Here is a 24,022-nt window from a genome sequence, read left to right as displayed (position 1 = left end):
TTGAAATTTATTTCAAAAATCTGTTTGTTTTGATTTTCATTATATTTTTCAACAAAATCGCACTTGCCTCTCTTTCAAAACCAGCGAATCAGATTGCTCATTTTTCTGCCTATTCTGAGCCTGTATAGGGTTTCAAAATATGCCTACGGGAAGGCCTGTATCGCCATGAATCAAATTTAAAGCATTGATTTAGTGTGGTTTTTACACAAACACAAGCGTGTCTTTATTGTCCTGTTTAGTATCAACTAAGATTTTTTACTTTAAATTTTTTTGAATGTTTAATTTTGGTAGTGACTATTGTTTTTATTAACTTAATAATAAATTTTTTTTGTTGATTAATAAATTGATAAAAATTATAAAATGCTACAATGGTTATATATTTTTTAACCTCTACCAAATCTCTTAATAATTTATAATTAATGGGTTATATATATATTTAATGATATATAGATATAAACAAATAAAGTAATAGCACTTTTAAGCTTTTATATCATTTGGAAATTTGTTACACCCTGCTTCATCTGCATCAGCTTTTATATTTTAAATAGGGTCTATTAATAATGGAGGCGCCTCCATTAATAATATTGATGGGACCAGGGCCTAGGCCCTGGTCCCATCGTAATAGTGACAAGTGATTACTACAATCACTCTCCTAATTTTTGCCAGGCTATATAAGAAGTAATAATACTGTCAAATAAAAATCTTATAATAACTAATGTATAACTGATATGTTTATTATTAACTGATTCATATACACATATAATAGTGTCAAATTGGTTTATATTTTTCATTGTAGATAAATTTATTGTTAAAATCAAACTTAAATAGCTAATTATTTACGTACTCATAAGATAAATGCAAACAGTTATATCTGGAGGTTTTTGGCGACGTTGGATTATATTACTATCATTTTTAGCTACAGTTATATGTGTTTTGATTTTATTTCAGAAAACTATGGTAATTTATTTTTTGTATTAATTTCTTTTATTATTTCAATTAATATTCCTAATGTTTAAAAAGTCTCCACTGGCAAGAGCGCCACAAGCAAAAAATTAAAATTATTTTAGACTAATAGCTTTAACTGTAGCTTTACCTTAACTATATATTTTATTTATATTTCAAAAAAAAGCTCAAATTTAGAGCATTTGATGTTCTTTTATTATTTATTTTAATATTCTAATAATGAGAAATTTCAACTTTTGTCTGATATTGTTTGATATATTTGAGATAATCAAACTACAAAATATAATAAAAATTCAAATAAATTGAGCCATGCACTTCACGGTATTATTTACATTTTTCAAAACCATTAGCTGTCTCTAGTTGTTAAACCAACACTATTGGTCAATTAACTTTCTATTTCTACTTTGACACAAGGTGAAGGTTGCTGATATGAATACTTTCTTGCATAGTAAACACAAAAGTGAAGCCAAATAAATCAACAACTTTCTAAAATGTTTACTATAAAAATTGTAAACTTATTTTGCTGTCGTATAAAATCATCTAAAAAATGGTAACTTTTAAAATAATATTTTTTAAATGATTTTATTGTAATTATTGTAATTAATTTCATTTTTTCTTTGTTTTAATAATAGCATTTTTTTAGATTTATAGGTTACCGTACATCCTCTTTTCCTAGGGTCTGTCCTCTTTTTTTTTTTTTTTAATTAAAAAAAATCTGTTCACCAGTCATTGAGCCCCATGCTGTTGCAGAAATGAGATCCTCTTCAAGCTCAAATGTCCCCCTCCAAGCAATCAGAGAGTGTTAGCTTCTTATTAAGCTAAGATTAAATCGTAGTATCATCAGCGAACAATGCCACCTTAGATGTGAGATGTGTCCGGAAGATCATTAGTGTGAATTAAAAAGAGTATAGGGACAAGGATCCCCTGAAGTGACAGGATATGAAAAAGAGATGACCAACATGTCAAACTTTATCAAAAGTTTTAGAAATGTCTAGAGTGATAGCCTCAATCTCTCCACATCTATCTAATGCACAATAAAACCTATCGGTTATTACTGTTAGCAAATCACCTGTAGAACAAGAAGATCAAAATCCATATTAATGATCAGAAAGTAAGTTTTTAAATTCAAGATGAGAGGTTAAGTGTTTGTTAATTAAAGACCCAAAAACCTTACTTATGATAGGAAGAAGACTAATGGAGCGATAGTTAGATGAGTCAGATCATTGTCCTGAGTTTTTGAAAATAGTGGTAACAGAAGCTGCTTTCCAGTAGGCTGGAAAACAAGACTGATAGGCACTTGTTAAATAGTTTTGAAAGCATAGACAAAAGCTCTAGGAACACTTCTGCAAGACTATAACAGGTATGTTGTCCCGATCACAAACTGTAGAAAAGAATTAGATCAATAATTAAACAAATTATTTTGTTGTTATCAAAGTCACTAGAAATGACAATCTAATTACAGATATTGTCACAAGAAAGATTTTTATTGTGACTATATGTTGATAAATTGTGATCCATGATAATCCACTTACAACTATACTTAAAAATGTATAAAACATTTTTGTTTCTTGCTAATCATAAGTATTTTACTGCATCTCTGTAAATTCACTCATGTGGAGCATTTAAATTAACTTTTTTTAAATTATATTTTTAATTAGATATTAATGCTAATTGTTTATTTAATTATTTTTTAATTATCTTTTTTTAATTATTTTTTTTTCTTTTATATTACAGTTTTAAAACATTTTTTTAAATAATGTCGAACTGAAAAACACAGCTTTCAACTGAATTACAAGGTAAATAACTATCCTTCAAAATAGGACGAGATGAATACTCGCCTGAGTGTCGTACTTGTAAACATGGCACATTTGACATATATTAAATGACAAAACTTATCTAGCAAAGTGATATTCTGTTTTTGTATGCACAATCTCACTATCAGAGGACCAAGTAGCAGTAAAAAATACTTCAGATGAATTTGCTGTCGCAATTGCAACTGAAATCAAAGAAACCTTAAATACAAAAAGATTGCTTCAAAACTATATTTCTTTTACTGACGATAATTACAATACAAACTTTGGAGGTGTTCACAAAAAATTAGGTCGTAATAATGTGTTTTCTCTTTTAAAAAATGATTTATCGATCTTGTTGGTGTTGCCCAACACATATTTTCAACAACTGTATTCATCATGGTGCAAATCAAATGGCTATTGATGTTGAAAGTATTATGTATAAGATTTACCAATACTTCAGTATTTATCCAGTTAGAAAAGATTATTGTAACTTAGTAGAAATTCAGTATAGAAAAATTATGTCTCATAGTAAAACAAAATGGTCATCACTTCATCGTGCATTAACCAGGTTGATACAAATGTACCCTTTTTCAAAGTCATGTTTTTTGTTCATTGATAAAGTTATTAAACTTTTTTTTAAGAATGAAATAAGTTAAGTATATATATGGCATTTGTAAATATATCAATAGTAGTACATCCAATACAAAGCCTTGTTAACGAGCATTATGCAATTCACATTTTTTGTACGAAATGGTGATTTGCATACATGGTCAGGAGTTTATATTAAGCAAAAACTTTTATTTGGGAATATTTTTCGGATAAATTGGCAAAACAATTGCTCAGCTGTGCAACAATTATATTAGTAAAATTTTTGATACTTAATAGTTTTCTGGTGGAATAGTTCACCATTCATCATTAAATAAGATTTTAGTTTTTTCTTATAAATAGTTGTACTTTTTTTTTCATGTATGATATTTGGAAGTCCAAAGTTTATGAATGCTCTATTACCAAAATGGTTGCTGCATTTTGTTTCCTATAATTTTAGTGTTCTTTCTGACATTGAGTAGTGAATTAAATTGCATAATTATGTTGCTGCTTCCAGGATAATAGATTTGTGCGTTATTAAAAGGACCTTGATTCTTTTTCTAATTTTCAGCAAATGCAAATTGTTATATTTCTAGTTATTTACTTGATTTTCTATTCTGGTTTTAAATACTAGTCTTGCTGCACTATTTTGAACAGACTGCAGTTTTTTTGATTGTGTCTTTTCAGTTCCAAAAATAGAAGGAGTTACAATAATCTAGTTGTGGAAATATTAGTGAACATACTATGGTGCACAAATCTTTGTGCGATAGGAATTGTTTTATTTTTGATATTTTGCTCAATATATTGTAGCAGTTTATAACAATCTTATTTATTTGTATTTTTAAAAATAATTCATTGTCAAGTATCACACCTAAACTTTTTGCAGATTCAACAAATCTAATGTGTTCCTTGTTAACAAAAGTACCTTTAATAATAATAATAATATTTTTTTGATTGCTAGGTAGTGCTATAATTGATATTTTTATTTTCGATTGGTTAAAAAAATGAGAATGATTCACTCATCCATTTAAATATGTATTCTTATCCATTTAGATGTGTATATCTTTACATAATTATCCATTTAGATATTTATATATGTAATACGTAGTACATCATAGTATATATGTAACTGCATAGTACATCATAGTTATACATTGTAGTTATACACATTGTTCAATTGTATATTGTATGATTGTACATTGTAGTTATATACGTAATATGTAGTACATACATAGTACATAATTCAGCATAGATATTTATATACGTAATGCGTAGAACATACATAATACATCCATTTAGATATATAAATACGTAATACATAGGTATTTCGATACGTAATCATCCATTTAAATATTAATATCTTATTTATTTGTGTTTTTAAAAATAGTTCATTGTCAAGTATCACACCTAAAATTTTTGTAGATTCAACAAATCTAATGTGTTCCTTGTTAACAAAAGTACCTTTAATAATAATATCTTTTTGATAACTAGATAGTACTTTAATTAATATTTTTATTTTCGATTGCTTAAAAAAAAAGAATTATTCACTCATCCATTTAGATATGTATTCGAGATATTTTGATATCCAGGACTAGTGCATTATATTGAGATGAAAGAAAGAATGCTTTTAGAGTTTGATGATCATCTGAGTATCCAAAAGTTTTACCATCAAATTTTTTCAGATATTTGTATAGTGGTCTCATATAGATATTAAAGAGTACAAACTCAGAATTACCTTGTGATGCTCTATATTTTACATAGCCCAAGTAGTTTTTGCTGATCAAAGTGTTGAAGGCAACACCTAGATCAAGTAACATTAGTACTGAAGGTGTATGTTTATCAAAGAGTTCAAATATATCATTGGTATGCTTAAGTAAAAGTGTTTCATTTAAGTGACGTTTTTTTATTCATATTGATATTCTATATGAAGATTCTTTTTATCATGTAGGAATCAAGACGATTAGAAACTACTCTTTCTATTAGCTTGCTAATGAATACTAAATTAGAAACTGATCTATAATTTTTGAAGTTTTCAGTATCTTTGTAGAGTCTAGCTTCTTTATTATCGGAAGCAATGTAGCACTTTTTAGACAATCCATGATGCTTGATTATAGCGATAGGTTTTTTTTTCAACCCATATATGTATAAATGTTTGTAAATTATTCCTAAGTAGATATGCTGGAATCAGATCATCAAGAGAACATTTTATTCCAAATGAGATGGGTATTTTGTAAATTTCTTTGTTGTTGTATTAAAATTTCTTATAAACTGACCATTATAATCTGTTGTGCATTTCTTTGTTTGGTATATTTGAACATTAGACCTAAGTTTTCTGATTTTTCTCTTAAACAGTTTTTTTGCTTTTCTTTGTTTTTCTTAAGTTACATATATTCTCTGTCAAACCGACGACCTGTTTTGACTATTTTTACTCTTTCACTTACGGCTTTCTGCACAATTTCTTTCATTACTTGGTTTTATATTATTGTTTTATCTTTCATATTTTCAACTGATGATATTTCTGGTTTATTTCTTAATATTTCAAATTTAAAGGATATGTCCACTGTTTTTAAATTCCTGTATGTGATAGTATGGTATAACTTTTTTTCTACTCATTGTTCTACTTTAAAATCAATGAGAAAATGGTCATTCAAATCAAAGTCTGTCACAGCCAGCATAATTACTGATATTTTATCTGGTTTATTAACCCTATATTATGCACAATTTTTAAAAAAAATTTTAAAAAACAGACAATTCCAATTCAAGTTATTGAATTTTATAGCGTTCTTTAAAATTCAGATACAATATGTAATGACTTAGAAATCAAGCAATTATGATAATCAAAAGAAAAAGCGCTGCAAAGTTATATTTTGAAATAATAAAAAAATAATATTTTAAAATAAAGGAGTTAGGGAAAGGTTGCGTAAGTTGAGCATGTTAATAGTGTATTGATTTTTTGCAGCTGAAATATTATAGTATTTATATTTATTTATGCAGATTATCATAATTTAATCTTTCTTCTTAAAGAATATAAATGAATAGTTCATTAAAAAATAAATCTTAGTACCAAAAATTGCGTTATTTTTAACACACCCAATCATCTCATCTTAGGAAACCAGTTTCCTAAGATGAGCTTTTTTTAATGGGACTCAAAAAAACTCAAAATAATCACACAAAAAAAAAAAAATGTATCATTAAGGACTAACACCGGGTTACTTTATGCCTTAAGTTACTACTTTATTCCACCACTGAAACTTTGAATTACATGCTTCTACTGCTCATATGTCCTAAAAATAATATAACTGTTAGTTGGATGTCAAAAAGTAACTGAACTTGTTTGTAAAATTTACTGTGCAGACCTTTTATATGGTTTGTTTTTGTTGTACACATTGCAGAAAAAAAAAATCTCTGAGTTTGTTAGAATAACACTTTGGTGAAAAGGTTTGAGTATTTTTTTTACTATTTTATTATTCAGTTTTGAGAAAAAAATACCTAATCTTATTTGAGTGAGTTTTTATGTAAAAATGGGGTTACTTTAAGCCGGACTTTAAGTAACCCCTTAAGTATCATAAATAAAATCTCTAATCATTTTATTTTTATTAAATGGGTATACTTTTTGCGTATTTACTTTGGTGAAATGATTTACTTCTTTATTATATTTATTATTGCTATTATTATTGTTGTTATTAATAATATTATTGTTATTATGATTATTATTATTATTTTTATTATAATTGTTATTATAACAAATATGGTAAATTAAAGTTATTAATAGATATATTGTTGTTATAATATTATATCTATAATAAATATATATTAATGATTTTATTTTTTGTTTCTTTAGTTGTTGTTTGTCTGTTGTTGTTTTTTTTATTATACTATTTCTTATATTAATTTGTCTTGTACTTTTTGCACTGTCCCCTCACAAAAGTCTCTATTCATAGTCTCTTCAAAATGTTTCTTTGCATGTCCCCTTTATAAAAATAGTATTGTATTAGCTTTACTATGTTGTAAACAGTATTTTTTTGTTAGTAAAATATATTGATTGACTTATATTCCAGCTTATGAAAATGCCAAGAATGTATACTAAAAAACCCAGTTCCTGAAAATATGTAGATTATTCTCCAAAAAAGCTCCAACAGTGCCTTTCTGCTATTAATGAAGGTTGAATGAGCCAAAGAGAAGCATTAAAATATTTTGGCATATGTAGAACTACCATTCAAAATAAACTAAAGCTAAAACACAATCAAAACCCAGGGCATCCTTTAACATTTACTGCTTTGGAAGAATCAGCTTTTGTTGCTCACATCTTGACAGTGTCTGAGTTTGGATTCCCTGTGGATGAATTGGATTTTAGGTTTATTGTGAAGGATTACCTCTCTTTGCAAAATAAAACTATTCCATAGTTTAGAAATAATTTTCTAGGACTTGAATGGAGTGAAATGTTTTTAAAAAGACTTCCTATGTTCACTTTGCATTTGGCAGCCAATATAAAACACTATCGGCTGCTATTAATAAGAAAACCTCAAGCAAGTATATTGAAAACCTCACCCAAGTTGTTACTAATATGCCAGCAGAAAGTATATACAACTATAATGAAACAAATTTAAGTGATGACCCAGGATGCAAAAAAATTGTCGTACAGGCTGTAAATACCCTGAAAGAGTAATGAACTCATCAAAATCTAATATTTCAGTCATGTTTTCACAGCCTCTAGATGTTGCCTATTTTAGGCCACTAAAAAGTAAGTGGAAAGTTGTTTTGACTTCATGGAAAGAATCACCTGCAGTTAAAAAACCCACAACACTTCCAAAAGGACACTTTTCTTCACTTCTAAAAAAAGTGCTGGAACTAATAAAAGACTCTTCTAGTGAAAATTTGATATCAGGTTTTGCTAAGTGTAGAATTTTCCCTTGTGATAAAGAACCTCTTATTAATTGTCTACCGCTTCAGGATCGATCATCTGTTGATCGAAGTCTTATTTCTAAAGCATTTATCAGTCATTTGAATGACAATTGTGCAGACCTTGGACCTTTAATATTAAAGCGCAAAAAGAAATTTAATGTTCCATCAGGAAAAGGGATCTGTCCTGACTCAAAAGAATCGATGTTATACCAGTCAAAAATACCCTAAAAGCGTCCCAGAAACAAAAAAAAGTTAAATGTAATATCTCTAGTGCAACATCTAACAGTGAATATAAGTGTAAGCTATGTGCCTTTAAATCTGACTGAAACAATTATTTTTAAACATTAAATATTTATGTATAGTAAATACTAACCTTTTAATTTAGTTATTGTTTAGTTATTACAAAGAAATTTTTTTTTATAAAGATCAAAGGACATTTGTTTTAACAAGTTTAAAGTATGTTACAGTATACTTAAGTAAAAAATAATTATCTCAACCATAAAAAAACAAATATTTCGTATCCCTAAAAAAGTTTCCGATACTATTTTTTGAAAAAAATTTCGCTCTTGAACAGGGTTGGCAAAAGCCCGGCCCAGTGGGTAATTTTGGGTTTTATTGGGTAAATTTGGTTTTTTTTTTGGGTTTTATTGGGTAAATTTGGGTTTTTTTGGGTTTTATTTTTATTTCGTCTCTGTAAAAAAATTTTAATTTTTGTTTAATGATATTGAAAATTATTTTTATTTTCTTCTTTAACTTTATTTAAAATATATTTAAAGTATTGTTATTTATTAATTTATGGCAAGAATTTTTCAAATTATTTTGAAAAAGATTTTTAAATGTAATTTAAAACTGTAATAGAAAAAAAAAATCTCATGTTAAATCTATATGTATTGATTTATTTTAAATTGAAAAGTATTATTCTATATAATTAAAAATGTCAATTAGAAATAGGAAAAAGAAGACTAGAGAAAGGGAGGTAGTAACTGAAGTTTCAATTAAAGTTTGAACTTGAAATTCAAATGAACAAACTTGTTTCTCTGCGTAGTGGCCTTGTTTATAAAGATACGTGTTTAGGAGTTAAAGAGTTGAGAGAGGATTGTAACCACAATAAGGTAGTCTCCTCGACTATAGTGGCCTTCTCTGCCCACTTCTACTCATTTAAATTCACCTTGGGAGGTGAATAACATCAAAGGTTAAAAAATCTCAATCAACAAAAATATTTGAATAAAAATTGTAATAATGTATTTTCAAATAATGATTCAAATAATAGTAAACCTGCTCTGATATTGTTGGTTATAATAGTTAATAATAATTTAGTGAATAATAATAGTTAAAATTATTTTAGTTAATAATATTATAGTTATAATGTTAAATTTGGTTATAATAGTTCATAACCTTATTAAGTATCTTTAAAAAAACCCAATAAAACCCAGATTACCTGGGTTTTATTGGGTTTTTTTAGGCAGGTTTTTTAATGCCAACCCTGCTCTTGAAATACCAAAATAAAGCTCCTTGGAGGATAACTTTAAAAAAACCCTTTTCTTAATAAAAAGAGCATCTCATCCTGACCGTCTAAAAACGTATCATCTTAAGCAACTTCACCAAGTGCTATCATAATTTAAATAGCATAACAATAGCTTATGTATTATCTCATATAAACCATAGAATTAGTAGTAGGTAAGCATAAAATATTGAGGATGTAATAAATTTTGGATTATCTTATTTCGTTCTGACGTAATTACAAAATATTGAATAATAAAAAATTATAACAGGGACGGAAATTTTTTTAACAATAAAACAATTAAAGAATATTAACTATACAAACAAGAAATTAAAATAAATAACACCATTGAACTTGTATAAATATTCTTAACCAAAAAAGTTCACAAAAATTTCAGTAGTCTACCCGTAAAAAGGTTATACCATCTTAGGAACCTGCTCATCTTATGCAACCTTCCCCTATCTGTTTTTTACTGTTTGTTGCCGTTTGGCAATATAATGTAATATAGGCTATCATTATATTGCCGTTTGGCAATATAATGATAGGGTTAATAACCACATCTAGTATGTGTCCCATTTTATGAGTTAGTTTTTTGACTTGTGTAAGATTTAGTACATATAGTATTTCTTGAAAGCCTTTGCGATATAGTTCTTTAGTATTAAAGTGTGTATTTATATCACCAACTATAACGTATGTGCAACTTATTAATACTATTGTTTCAAGTAAATCTATGAATTTGTATATTTATAAGAATGAATTCATATGTTATTCAGAGTTTTGATTTGCAAGTATGCAAATTAAAAACAGTCATCTACCTAAAATAATGATTTTACCAGATTTTTACATTATATAATTTTAAACTTTATATAAGAACTATTAACAGTAACAAAAAACATCCTGTCATTACACTGGTATAGAAAGAATTTATTACCTATGAAATTCATCATTAACATTTTTAACATTAACAAATCAATTACAATTAATTAAACTTGTTAAAGAAAAAAAAATTTTACATTCATAAAAAGGTAAAAGAAATCAATCACGGTTTAGTTTTTCATTACCACAGTGTTTAAGTTGATTTAACTATATTTCTATTATATTCTTATTTTTAATTTAATCTGAAATGCAACTTAGTAGTTAGTTTTATAATAAGAATGGATTTATATGATTTTGGAAAACTGTCTAATGATACTTGTTATGAACTAATTTATTGTAGACTGATTTAAAGACATTTAATTGGTATAGAAAAGATACCTGAGAACAATTAATTTGGAGATCTGAAATAATAGATAACAAAATTTTAACAATCTGCTATCATCATGAAAAAATTTAAAAAGTAGAACAATTCATGGAACTAGGGGAGTTATCATCAATTTAACCCAAAATCTATCGTTACTATTAGCTTTCAACAAACAAGTAAAGATTTTAGTATTACAGGCATTTTTTATTTATATGGTGTTTTAAGTTCTCAAACTAATCAGCAAACTAGCATCAATACATTAAAATTTGGTGAGTTTATTCTGTGTAATTATGGTACGTTTGATTAGATTAATTCGATGAATAAAATTTATTATATTGAAATCTTTTTATGATCTTGGCAGATTGTTAAAATTTTTTCGTCTGTTAAAGGTGTTTAAAGTGTGCAATGTTTATTTTCTGGTCATTTAGAACAGATGAGTGTTGGGTTTTAATTACAAAGATATTTTGTATCATTGATTCACCTGTAACAACAACTGAACATATGTATACTTCGACCATTAATGCATCTAAGCAAATCTTTACACAATCTTGACACTTAATTTTTTTGTATTTTATTTTGTAAATGGTTAAATAAAACAGAACAAGTATAAACTAAAAATATTTTTGAAAACAATAATTTCAAAGTTGTCTTTACTTTGTTAAAATCGAAAAAAAAAAGAAAACTTTAAAGAAAATAATTGGGGCATGGCCTCTGGTGTTCCAGTCCCAGGGACCCTCTGATAGTCTGCCCTGGTAACAATTTTAACACATGTTCATCAGGACTACTAAAATGCTGAAATTTTCAGAGCCCCATTTGTCTGGAAAGTAGTGAAAAGTCTATTGTAAGATTCTACTAAAAAAAAGTGGGGCATTTAACCCAGCCTCTCCCCCTTCCCGTGTCTTAAGCCCTAAAAACTAATTTTATTTAAATTGACAAAAACAAGTACTTAATAATAATTTTTTATATTTTTAATAATTTTATTGGGTTCTTCACCCCTGAAAATAGCCAATTACACGTTTTTAAGTAAAAAGATCAAAAAAATTTCAAGTTATGTGACCTAATCCCTGTAAATTTTTTTTTCAAAGAGGTTTACTCTTTGAAACCTCTAACCGTTTTAAAGTTACATGCCCTAAAACCTCTTACTAAGTACTCTTGACTGTATATAAATCAGTAAAATTTGAGATGTATGGTGTCATGGCCTAGGTCAATTGATATGGAATTACCCGTAAATAAATTGTGAAAAACAAACAAAAGATTATTTCAATTAGAAGATTGTTTTAAGAAATAAGTTATATTTTTCTATTCGAAATCTAATTAAAATCTTTTTCTATTACTGAATTTAGATTTTATAAATAATTTTTGTTAAATTTATTTTTAAATGGCTTTTAATGCATTTTAAAATTAGATTTTATTACATTATGGTGCTTTAAGTTACGCTGATGACGAAATTTAACTTTTAATGTAAATATCAAAGCTGTGTTACATTTATTAGCTTTATGAGTTTTCGTTACAAAATAAAATCTCATAGCAAGGCCTGCAATACTGATATCATTCTTCAATACAGGTATTTTGGTACTGTATAATTTCAATACCAGTATAATATTGTTATTAAATTTTTTTTAAAAGTTTATCATACTATGAATAAAATCTCAAAATAATAGTAAAAATTTCATTGATTCAATAAGCTTATTTATTTTATTTAAATTACAGATTTTTTCATTTTTTGCTTTTTTCCCCTTTGTAAAATATGCCTATAAGAAACATAGGCATTCAGAGTATCATTCTCAAGAGATCACGTAATTTTGTGACTATGTTGCTACTTGCTGAAAATCCACGCTCCAATTTGACACTTGTTGGCTTCACAGTTTTCAAGTATTCTTAGGAATTTTGCAAATATATGTTAAACTGCCATCTCACATGATGAATTATTTGAAATGTTTAATCTTCCCTTGTTACATTTCATAATATTCAAAATTTAACTTGTCATTGAAAGAAAAGTCAAGCTTTTCTTTCAATGACAAGTTAACAGTGTTATCAATAGAATTGCTATCAGAAGAAACACTGGTCGAAGGGAGAGGATTATGTACTTGCTGATTGAGCCGATCATTCAGTCGAACAAATCAGCCATCATAAATACCATTTCTTGACTGAATGATCGGATTCAAATTCAAATTTTCGTAACATTAATGGTCCTTGTGCAGGACCATTAATGTTACAAAATCTGTAGTAATCTGAAAAAAGATGCACATCGCTCATTAAATTGCTGCACCAACATAGCTTTCAACTTTACAGCTAAATCTGTATCTCCAAGGTTATCTATCATGAACATTAGTGCTGTATCGGCTGACAACAATGTTGCATTATTTCACAGCCAATTTAACTGGCGCAAGACATAAAAAACAGCTAGAATTGCATCGAACTCTTTATCAGTTACCTTAATTTTAGACTCTAAGTCGATCTTGCAAATGCAATTTTTCAAAATGTTCAAGCATTGTGCGCAAGCTATTCCAGCGAGTTTTGGAGTCAAGTTTTAGTGGTAGGCCTTTACCAAGTGTGTCAACTATGTATTTTTGAAGTGTCATTTTCAATGGTAATTTTTTATTGGTGAACGACGAAACAAATGCACAGCGGTACACACCTTATTGAATAACGGCTGTAAATCATCAGTCAGTTCAAAAGAGTCATCTTTCACACTCATTACAACTTGAAACCTGCCGGAAAATTGTTTTTATCCTTGCCGTATAATAATTTGTGTACTGTTTTTATTTTTGTTTCTTCATAGTGATTATTTATTTTTGAATAAAATTCAGTCAAAAGTCAAAGCAAAAAAAAACAAACAAACGGTTTTAAACATTTAAAAGAATGATTTTCCTATATATATATTTTTTTTTTTATAAGAGGAAAACGAAAATATAAATTTTCATCTGTTTGTAAAATATATTTGTATAATTTTAATGTAACAAGTATATATCAAGGGTTAAGTTAAACGATCGCGATTTGCAAGAAAGCGATCGTTTAACTCAACCCTTGAAAGCAAGAAAGTTATAAAATACAAAACAAAACAATAAACTTACGACTACAAAAGTAATAACATTCTAGTCACTAACTACATTATATAAGTAATAAAACTATAATAGTGTTATTACTTTCAAAAAGCACTTATTACTTTTAAAGTTCATTCTTTGTTCAAACAACATTAGTAATTCCAAACATTAATTAAAGTAGAAAAGTATCTAAAAAAATAAAGCGGATATTCAAATATTATTAAAAACTTCAGTAACTTTTACAAATCACTTAAACAACTTTTTAAAAACATACTTGATAAAAAATTTAGCATTATGAAAAATGTTACTACTAGTCCATAAAAGCGCGCATTAATTTTAAAATCAACCAATAAAAAATTTGTATTGGTTGATTTTAAAATTAACACGCGTTTATACGGACCATTAGTAACGTTTTTTATAATGCTAAACTTTTTTTATACCTTTTGTTTTTACAATGTTGTTTGTTCCGTTTTTATAAGTTACTTAAGTTTTAAATATTATTCGAATATCCACTCTATTTTTCTAGATGCTTTTCTACTTCCATTCAAATTTGGGATTGCTTATGTTGTTTGAACAAAGAATGAATTATTAAAGTTATTAGTGCATTATAAATATAATAACACTATTATAATGTTATTACTTTTATAATGAATTTAGTTACTAGAGTGTTATTACTTTTGTTGTCGTAAATTTATTGTTTTATTTTTATAACTTTTTCGCTAACAAATTTAAGTTGATTCGCCCCTTGAAAACAAAGAACACGATTTTGCATAAACTAAACTTTTGAAGACCAGATCTTTTTCCAGAGATTGCATTTTGCGATCGTCTAATTTAACGCTTGTTGTTATATTGAAATTGTACAAATGTATTTTACAAACACAAAAAAGTTTAATAAAGGAAAATTATTCTTTTTATTGTAGACTTAAAACTGTTTGTTTTTTTGTTTTTTTTTGCTTCACATTATCTAATTTTGTTGCTGAATATAACAACCATTCTGAAGTAACAAAAATAAAAACAGTACACAATTTATTTAAATTGTTAATTTATTTTTATTTTTTCCAACTTAAGTATCTTTTTATTTCCTATTTTGTTAGTTTTTTTTTGTTTTTGTTTTTGAAACTTTTTCCGCAATGATTAATATTATAAAACTTGCAAATAGCCATGACCAAGTTGTCTAAAATAAAATACTCGCCTGTGGTCATACAAGACGAAAAACTGCACGCCTTTCCTGGGAAGGCTTGGCTATTTTTGTAATTGCAGATTACTTTCAAGTTTTTTTTTGTATAAATTGATAGTTATTTGTACAAAATGTCTTGAACACCTAGTTAAATGCCATGTTAAATGCACAACAGTTTATCACAGTTACTTAAACGTCTGACTTTCTGCCTTACAGAAGCTCCATCAGTAGTAATACACAATGTTCTCATTGATGTCCATTTGTTAAATGTCAAACTGAAGTGCATCCCTTGCAATGGGAGGTTATTAACTTAGATATTATAGTTTCTCTGATTGTGTTTGTGTATTTGACAACCCACGAGCTTCTAATGTTCTCAGTTCTGCTGACATGACATATACGCTAAAAGGCAGTTCATCAAGGGCAGTTAATCTAGAAAAAACTGCAGGTGACAAATTTTCACATTGGTTTTGAAAGAAATCAGTGATATTTTCTGGATATTAAATTAATTCCATCTATTAGACATAAAATATTAATATAAATATTATTAGTTCTTAATTCAAAATATATAAAGTTTTTTTAGTAAATGTAATTATAACTACTGTTAATTCTATAGCTTTAAGTGGCATACCATTGGTAAGTTACATTATAAATAATACTTTATAATCTGATATCTTGACGTTTTTATGAAATTAAAAATATTCTCAAGTTTTTATTTATTTTTAGCAATTTTCTATTAATATTGTGTTTGCATTAGTGGCTATATTCAATTCACATTGCGTTTCCACATGCGCTTGGTTAAAATAGTAATCATTCCATTATATAAATTAGCTGCAACGACTTCAAACTTTTCATTCATTATTTTAGTGCAAACTCAAATATGTGTTCTACATTAAAGCAAGTGACCTAATAATAATATTTAAAATCAGTGCTTTGTTAATAAAAGAAAGACAGAATTTTTCTTTAACTAAAAATTTTAATCAATAATTTTTTATAAAAAATCAATTAAGCAACTTATTATTTTCTTCATCCCAAACTCTTGAGCCAATGTAATTTTTTACTTTCATTACAAGATAAGCATGTGTTGTTTATTGTGTCTGTATGTTTTATATATTTCAATTATGGGTGTGTTCCATGAAAATAGAGCAATCACGCCCACTGTATCACAAGCCTGTACATATAATTTTAATACCGGTATTGAGGCAATCTAATACGGGTATTTTGGTATTTAGAAATGATTGTAATATGGGTATTTATACCATCAGTATTGGATGCACTAATCAACAGTTGAAATAGACAATTGCCTGAAGTCTGTTAACTTGATTACTAAATGTAGTGAAAAAGAAAATTTTGTATCGCTAAAAACTAAATCGTTGCAAAATCTAAAGGAAGATCAGAAAGACCAAGAGTGTGATTCATTTGTGACAGATGTGTTTTTAATGCTTAATTGATATTCTGCGTACCTTAAACAATGGACAAGTTCTTTTACTGAGTTTGAATGTTTTGATTGGATGCTTTTTTCTAAGCAGCTGGAATAAAATGAAACAATGTGTTGAATATCTCGCTAATAAAAATATTGAAGTTAATGATTCAAATTTGTTTGCTCAGTTTCAGAACTTATGTATGTTTATAAACAGTAATGTGGAACTCATTTTTTTTTTGATGCAACCACAATTCTTATTTTTAATGGTCAAAAGAAAGGGGCAACGTACTAGACAACTCGGTGAATGCTATATTACCTGTATAATACAACATCTTTCATTCAGACAGTTCATGAAATGCTTAATAATGATGCTGCACTCTTGAAAAGAGGTAAAAGCTCTGCTAAATATGCCTATTCCGAGAGTGAATAAAAATGTATTTCAATTTAGTTCACTGAAAAAAAAAAGTGTTTTATTATTTTTATTTTAAAGTTTGCTTAACAAAATTTATTCTATATATAAAAAGTAGTTATATATAATTGCATATTTATTGTTTATATGAGTGATTTTATTATAAAAACAAAGTTCCTTTGCAACAAAAAAGAATATCCAATATAACTGTCATTGGTAAAGTTATTGATAATATATTTTTTTTTGGTGAACTTGAACTATCCTCAAATTTTGAGGAGTGATAAGCTGTGGTATGGGCACTAGTTTTTTTAATGAATAAATGTGTCTTCTTTTTGTGCATCTGAAATATGGTAACCCTATAGATAAATAAAGCTTTAATCTAATAATCACTTAACTAATATTTTATAATCACCTAAATACATATATATACACACACATATAAAAACAAACTTAATAATCTCGTTTACAATCTAAAAAATAAAGTCTATAAATTTATTTTAATTTACAAACATAAATAACAGCCATAAATTAAATATGTTTGTAAACTAAAAGAAACATTTTTTATATTTTTATCAAATATTATCGAAAGAAAATTTAACCAACTGATGTTATTGATGTCAATAGCATCAGTTGATAAAATTCTAAAAAAATAAGACAATAAATCACCAACCTACCAAACTGGCAGAATGCAAAGTTTTAAAAACAAGGAACAGGGTATTAGCACAAAAATCAGTTCTATAAAATACAGGTTTCAGCATACCTAGTTACAAGTGTAACAAATCTGTTCAGGATGGAGGGAAAGAAAAAGATGGAAAAAAAGGTTATGAAAGATAATAATATCTCATTCGTAACCTTCTTTTTCAAGTAGTAAGTAATGGAAGTCAAAATGTATTTGTGAATGTGAAACCGAAAATGCTTCTTGTTAAACTTGATCTCGAAATATTTTAATGATATATTTTTAAATAAAACAGTGAAGCTTAAGCATTAATATTTTGTTTGAAATAATTTACGTTACAAAATTACTTTTATTATTTAATTTTAATTTTTTAATTCTTATTGTTATTTTTTTAATTGTTGTTTTATTTTTTTTTACTTTTTATTTTGAAAAATATTATTTTTTAGAAAGACCAAGGTTCTACACAAAGTTTTATGGCTAAGTTTACTTGGCTTGATTTGAGTAATGCTACTTTTTTAAAAAAATGCAGAAACTCAAAACAAGGTCCTTATCTTATTGCTGACGAAAAAGGTAGTATTTAATTTTAAGAAAGGTGCTGACTATATATATATATATATATATATATATATATATATATATATATATATATATATATATATATATATATATATATGTATATATATATATACATATATATATATATATATATACATATATATATATATATACATACAGGGCTTGTGATGAAGCGAGCGCGATCGCGCTCCGCTCGTAAAACGCGCTCGTAAACGGTATTTTCAAACGTTCTAGGCGCGATAAACAACGCTCGTTCAGCTTATAACGAGCGTATAAAATAACGCTCGTCCAATAGTTCGGGATTATTTTTTTATTTTCATAAAATATTTAAAAAAGATTTTTTATTAAAGATATACTATTATCAAAGCACTAATATAAAATATAAAAAGCACTACGTCGTTCTCTTTTGCACTAACGTAATGAATGAGCAGTTTGAAGTCGTTAATAGTCACTAATTTCTATTATGGAATGTGCACGTGGAAACACAATGTGAATACAAAAATGCGCAAATAAAATAAGAATAGAAAATTAGAAAACCACTATAAGAAAATTAAAACTTTATTTTTAATCTATTTAGAGTATTTTTAATCTTGTGAAAATATCAAGTAAGATTTATTTGATTTATTGTTTGTAATATTCCACACATCGTTTATAATAAAAATAAATATTAATAATAGAGTAATTTTTAAAATTAGTTTTTGTTTATAGTATAGGTTTTTTTTATTGACTATTATTTATTTTAACTCAAATTTAAAACGATTCTGTTGTTTAGAATGTTCGCAATCGCATTCGAATAGGAAACAAAGTAATAACGTCAACATTTATTAAATGGAAAGTTATTATTCTAATTTATTATTATTTCAAATTATTCTTGTGTTATTTTTTTAAGGTTAAAAAAACGTAATTTAAAAAAGAAATTTTAGAAAAAAATTAAATAATTAATTTGAATAAAAAATATCAAAAAATATAAAAACCACTAACCGTTAATTAAGTTTACTGCGTAACATTTTAAAATGCATATATCAAAACAACGAATCACAACACTAAATTATACTTCAATACTAAATCAATAAGAAGTTGCGTTTTTGTTTGATATTATTTTTTTAATAATATAAATAGTTAAAAATAAAATCGCGATCTGACAATATACAAGAAGTTTGGAAGTATAAAAATCTACTTCGTTGAAGTAGTTTCATGAGTGTGATACTAATTCAAACATTTTTTGACGAAAGAATTATGTAACAAATAAAAAAAGATATAAAAAAATAAAAAGCTTTTTATGAGCATCGCCTTCAGCAATTTTCATGATCGCGCTCGCCGACGTTATTTCGAGCGCACATAATCACGCTCGATGAAAACATTTTCTAATTTTACGAGCGCGATTTAACACGCTTGACGATTTTCTTACTCACCAGCCCTGTACATATATATATATATACATTTATATATATATATATATATATATATATATATATATATATATATATATGTATATATATATATGTATATATATATATATATACATATATATATATATATACATTTTTATATATTTATATATATACATATATATATATATATATATATATATATATATATATATATATATATATATATATATATATATATATATATATATATATATATATATATACATTTATATTTATATATATATATATATTTATATATATATATATATTATATATATATATATATATATATATATATATATATATATATATATATATATATATATATATATATATATATATATATATGTGAAGACCACACTGGAAAAATGTCGCGGGGTAAAGCATAAGTGGTGATGACGTTTGTTTGACGGGATAAACTAGTTATAAGTGCTGATCCTCATTGAAATGCCAGTAATAATAGACACGACTCTGAGGAGATGTTTATTACTTAATCACTACACAAATTATGTTTACACATTGGCATTAATGTTGTTTTTTTTCCCATTCTGAGGCCTTTCATTGTTGTATGCATACTTTTTATTTTTTAATGTATTTTTTGTTTTATTTATTTTTTGTTTGGTGATATATTTTTTGTTTATCTTAGTTCATATTAGTATTTATGTAACAATTTTTTTTTTTATTATTATTGTTAGTACTGTTCAGGTGCATTGTCTGTCTTATTTATATTTTAAATATTCCTCTATTAATCTTTATTTTGGTCTTGACAACTGTCAAAATATGCTTTGTTTGAAAAATAATTTTCCTTTATTCTAATGTACTTCATTTCTTCCCTCAGGCATTCACTACTCGTGTGTGACCATTCGGCGAATTTTATATATGTCAGAATTATATATATGCCAAAGTTTATAAATGTTTTTAAACTATACATAAGTTAACTGCATATAATATAATAACCATAATAACCAGGCAAAGGTAATGACATATTAGACCAAAATCTGTATCTTGAAAAAATTTATAAAATTGTTAATGATACCACTAAATTTAAAAAGGTTCCTAAAGATCCTACTGTACTCAGAAAAGGCCAACTACAAAGATTCCTTTGCAATATTAAGAATAAAATTCTATTTAATGCCAACCAATATAAAAATATTTATCATACTGGTTCAAAAATTGCTAGATTGAATGGAAAATCTAAAATGCATAAAGTAAACATTTTTATTGTTTTGAGTAAATTAGATTTTAAACTTCAAAACATCATAGCTCACTTATTTGTTAAGCTTTTTTAATTTTCTCTTTTTTATTATTTACTTAAGCAAGATCTTTAATAAAAAAAAAAGTTTTACTATCAACATTACTTAGTAATGATGGTGTTGTTATTGTTTTACTGATGGCACACCTTTTTGACGCTTGATCGTTTTTCCGTTTTATATTCTTTTTTTTCTTTCAAAAAATGTTTGTAAAATAGTAAATTACAGTTTTAGCTGGTGCAGTGTTGAGTGTATCTATTGTTTGTCTAGAAGAATAGCTAATACAATAAATTAAGGGAAATTTAAACTTTATTAACTAGAAATAAGATGCGTTTTAGTAATAGTGATCAAGATTAGTTAAAAAATAAAAAGTTAATTGTTTTTAATCATCGGTGTCCAAGCTACTTCCTTCAGAACCTTCAATGATGTCTGTTGCTGAGGTTGAAAGGTTGTCAAAGAATGCATGGTTTTCAGGTCGACAAAAGCGCTTGAGAACCTGGAGATCTTTATACTTTTCTTTGCTGATCGCCAGATCAGTAGGGTAAAGCTGCATCAGCGTTGAAAGATTTCTAAGAATTGATCCCTTCTTCTGGGGTTTTGCTAATACAACAGTTTCCATTGAGCCATTCCAATTATTTCTATATGACACCAATTTGGGATGCTGAGCCTCAAATAGGATTTCCTGCACTGGTCTTGTGGGAAAAGGACATGTCGCTTTAAAATTTAGTTTCATGTGGTCAGTGAAGGTCAAAAACTGGTTGCGAGAAAAACAAATAACATTGAATGATGTAGGTTTAGCTCTAGCTTCTTCTAGGAGTCTACACCAGTCTTCTGGCAACTCCATATAAGCCTTTTGGTTTATTAGACCCATGTCTCTGTCACATTCCATGTAAGAGTGTGCTTTGATGGGGAAAGTCAGCTTGACAGTCTTGAAGCGCTTGTTGGTGTGGATCATTGTGTGGAAGAAACGGATGATTGTGAAATTTTTATTCTGTCCAGCACACCCATCACAAAAAGCCTCAAGGTCAGTGACATTGCTTGAAAGATGATTTATAAAAAAATGATACAACATTGGCGCAATGTCATCTGCACCCTTCTTTCCTTTGGTTTCATCATAGGTATAAATGTATACATCATTTGTGGACAGCACGTGAATGTTGAAAGATACAAAAGTTGGCGACGGTAGTAGACGTCGCTACACGTCTTGTTTGGTATAGGTAGATTTTTTTGATAATCAAATGATATTGCCTCAACCGCTTCAGTTGCTTGAGCACATCTGCGTGCCTCCGACTTTCTTGTGTAAAATGTATCAGCTTTGCGTTTGTGAAGTTCATGTTGTTTGGTCAATTTTTCTTTTTCCACACGTAGGACATCTACGTCTCCTTCATTCTTTAAGATGCATTTTTCCACATGCTCTATTTTTAAAACTAACTCATCACAAGTTGCACAATTGTCTTTCCTTGGGTATCCAAACCCTATATTAAAGTCCTTAACAAACACTCTGCGATAAGTTTCGTAAGTTATCTCTATGTCAGGATGTGTTTCCCGCTGAAAGATACAGCTTTCTAGTTTTGCCAAGCGCATAGTGTAAATGTCTTCCACGAAAGCTTGATATGTGTGCTCGGATAGCTGCTGTCACATTGTCAGGAAGTCTGCGTGGCCTATTCTTATGTCGCCCTCTGGTATCTTTAGGAGGACACCCTATTGTAAAAAAAACTCATTTTTAAGTGTGAGTAATAGAAACGGATAAGTTGATTGGGGGGGAGGGAGTGGGGTGTGGGTGGTAAGAGTTGCACATTTTTGTTTAACTGTTGTCCTGTTGTTACTAAATAAACAATCTCGTGAATACAAGTTTTTTTTGTCACAAATCAAAATTTTGGTAACAAAAGAATCTCTTTCTCTGCCCTTCCCATTTAATTAAGAATAGTCCACACTTACTCAAAAAAAAAAAAAAAAATTAATCCTCCTAGTGGTAGTGCTAGTATAGGCTATAAGTTAGTGAATATCTTTCCATAAACAGTCAGCCTTTATGACTACAGTTAGTCTAAGTTGTGCTTAATAGTTAGTTAGTCTAAGCTCTGCAGTTTATTAATTTAACTGTTATAAGTTGGCATTGCACTATCTGTATAGTACAGGTTGCTAGACAGTGTGAAATATGGTGCAATACACAAACATCAACTCGAAAAAGAGGTTCTACTGGATGTTTAGCCATAGTACAAAAAAAAAACAGTCAACTGGTATTATTACAGTCTACAGCTAATCTAAGTAATAACAATTTATGATAATTTTGCAATACAAAATAAAACGTGTAAATCAAGCAATAGTTAACTTTTTTACCTGCAATTTTAATTAATCTAGTAACATGAACTGATTGTTATAATATTTTAATTTAGCAGTACCAGATCTAGTCATGATTAACTTTGTAATACAGAAATAGCTTTATGTATAGATGCCTTTTCAACAATATATAATTATGATAATATAAACTATTATAATAATTATCACAATTATACATTTTTTAAATAGGCATCTTTGTGTAATAATTATATTTTCCTACTTACCTGTTGAGGTTAAGGCTTTTTTGATGGTTTGTACTCTTCTGTTTGTAATGCCAAACAAGGCAATAAAGGCTTTGAAGCAGGCTTTCTGTTCTACATAGGTTCCACCCCGCAGAACTCGTACATGATAAGAATAGCTAAAGTCATGGAACTGGGCTTCCCTTTACAATGAGTAGGTCTTCTCTTCAACACTTTCTTTGTTGTAATAAGAGAAGATAGGGATGAGTCTTGTTCGTCTTTTGAAGGGTAAGCATTGAATGCTTTGATAAGAGCTGCTCTGTCTTCAAGATTTGTTTTTTCGAAGCACTGCAAAAATGTGCACTGGCAGTTATTGCCAATTGTGTGGTTTGAAAGTCGAGCTTTTTTTGCCTTATCTTTTTTAGAACCTAATGGTTTTCTTTTCTTTGGCTTGTCCGCCAGTTGTGGAAAATCAGTTGTATCCGCCATTTCAAAAGGTTTGTTTATAATTTTGTCGATTCTGATTGGTTTAGCGTTGTC

The 24,022-nt window shown here is 27.5% G+C and overlaps 1 protein-coding gene across 1 annotated transcript in view; it reads left to right on the top strand.

The window, feature by feature from the left end:
• Nucleotides 1-800: 800 nt before the first annotated feature.
• Nucleotides 801-24,022, top strand: part of LOC101235524 (SREBP regulating gene protein) — a 39,174-nt gene continuing 15,952 nt past the window's right edge. Inside the window, exons 1-2 of the mRNA XM_065807922.1 lie at nucleotides 801-957; nucleotides 18,157-18,280. Of these exons, the coding sequence (XP_065663994.1) occupies nucleotides 856-957; nucleotides 18,157-18,280 (226 nt within the window). The 5' untranslated portion in view covers nucleotides 801-855. The remainder of the gene's footprint in view (nucleotides 958-18,156; nucleotides 18,281-24,022) is intronic.

Source organism: Hydra vulgaris, chromosome 10, assembly GCF_038396675.1.
Source record: "Hydra vulgaris chromosome 10, alternate assembly HydraT2T_AEP".
Classification (NCBI taxonomy): domain Eukaryota; kingdom Metazoa; phylum Cnidaria; class Hydrozoa; order Anthoathecata; family Hydridae; genus Hydra; species Hydra vulgaris.
The sequence above is the reverse complement of the archived record's forward strand: the minus strand, read 5'-3'. Positions and strand labels throughout refer to the sequence as shown.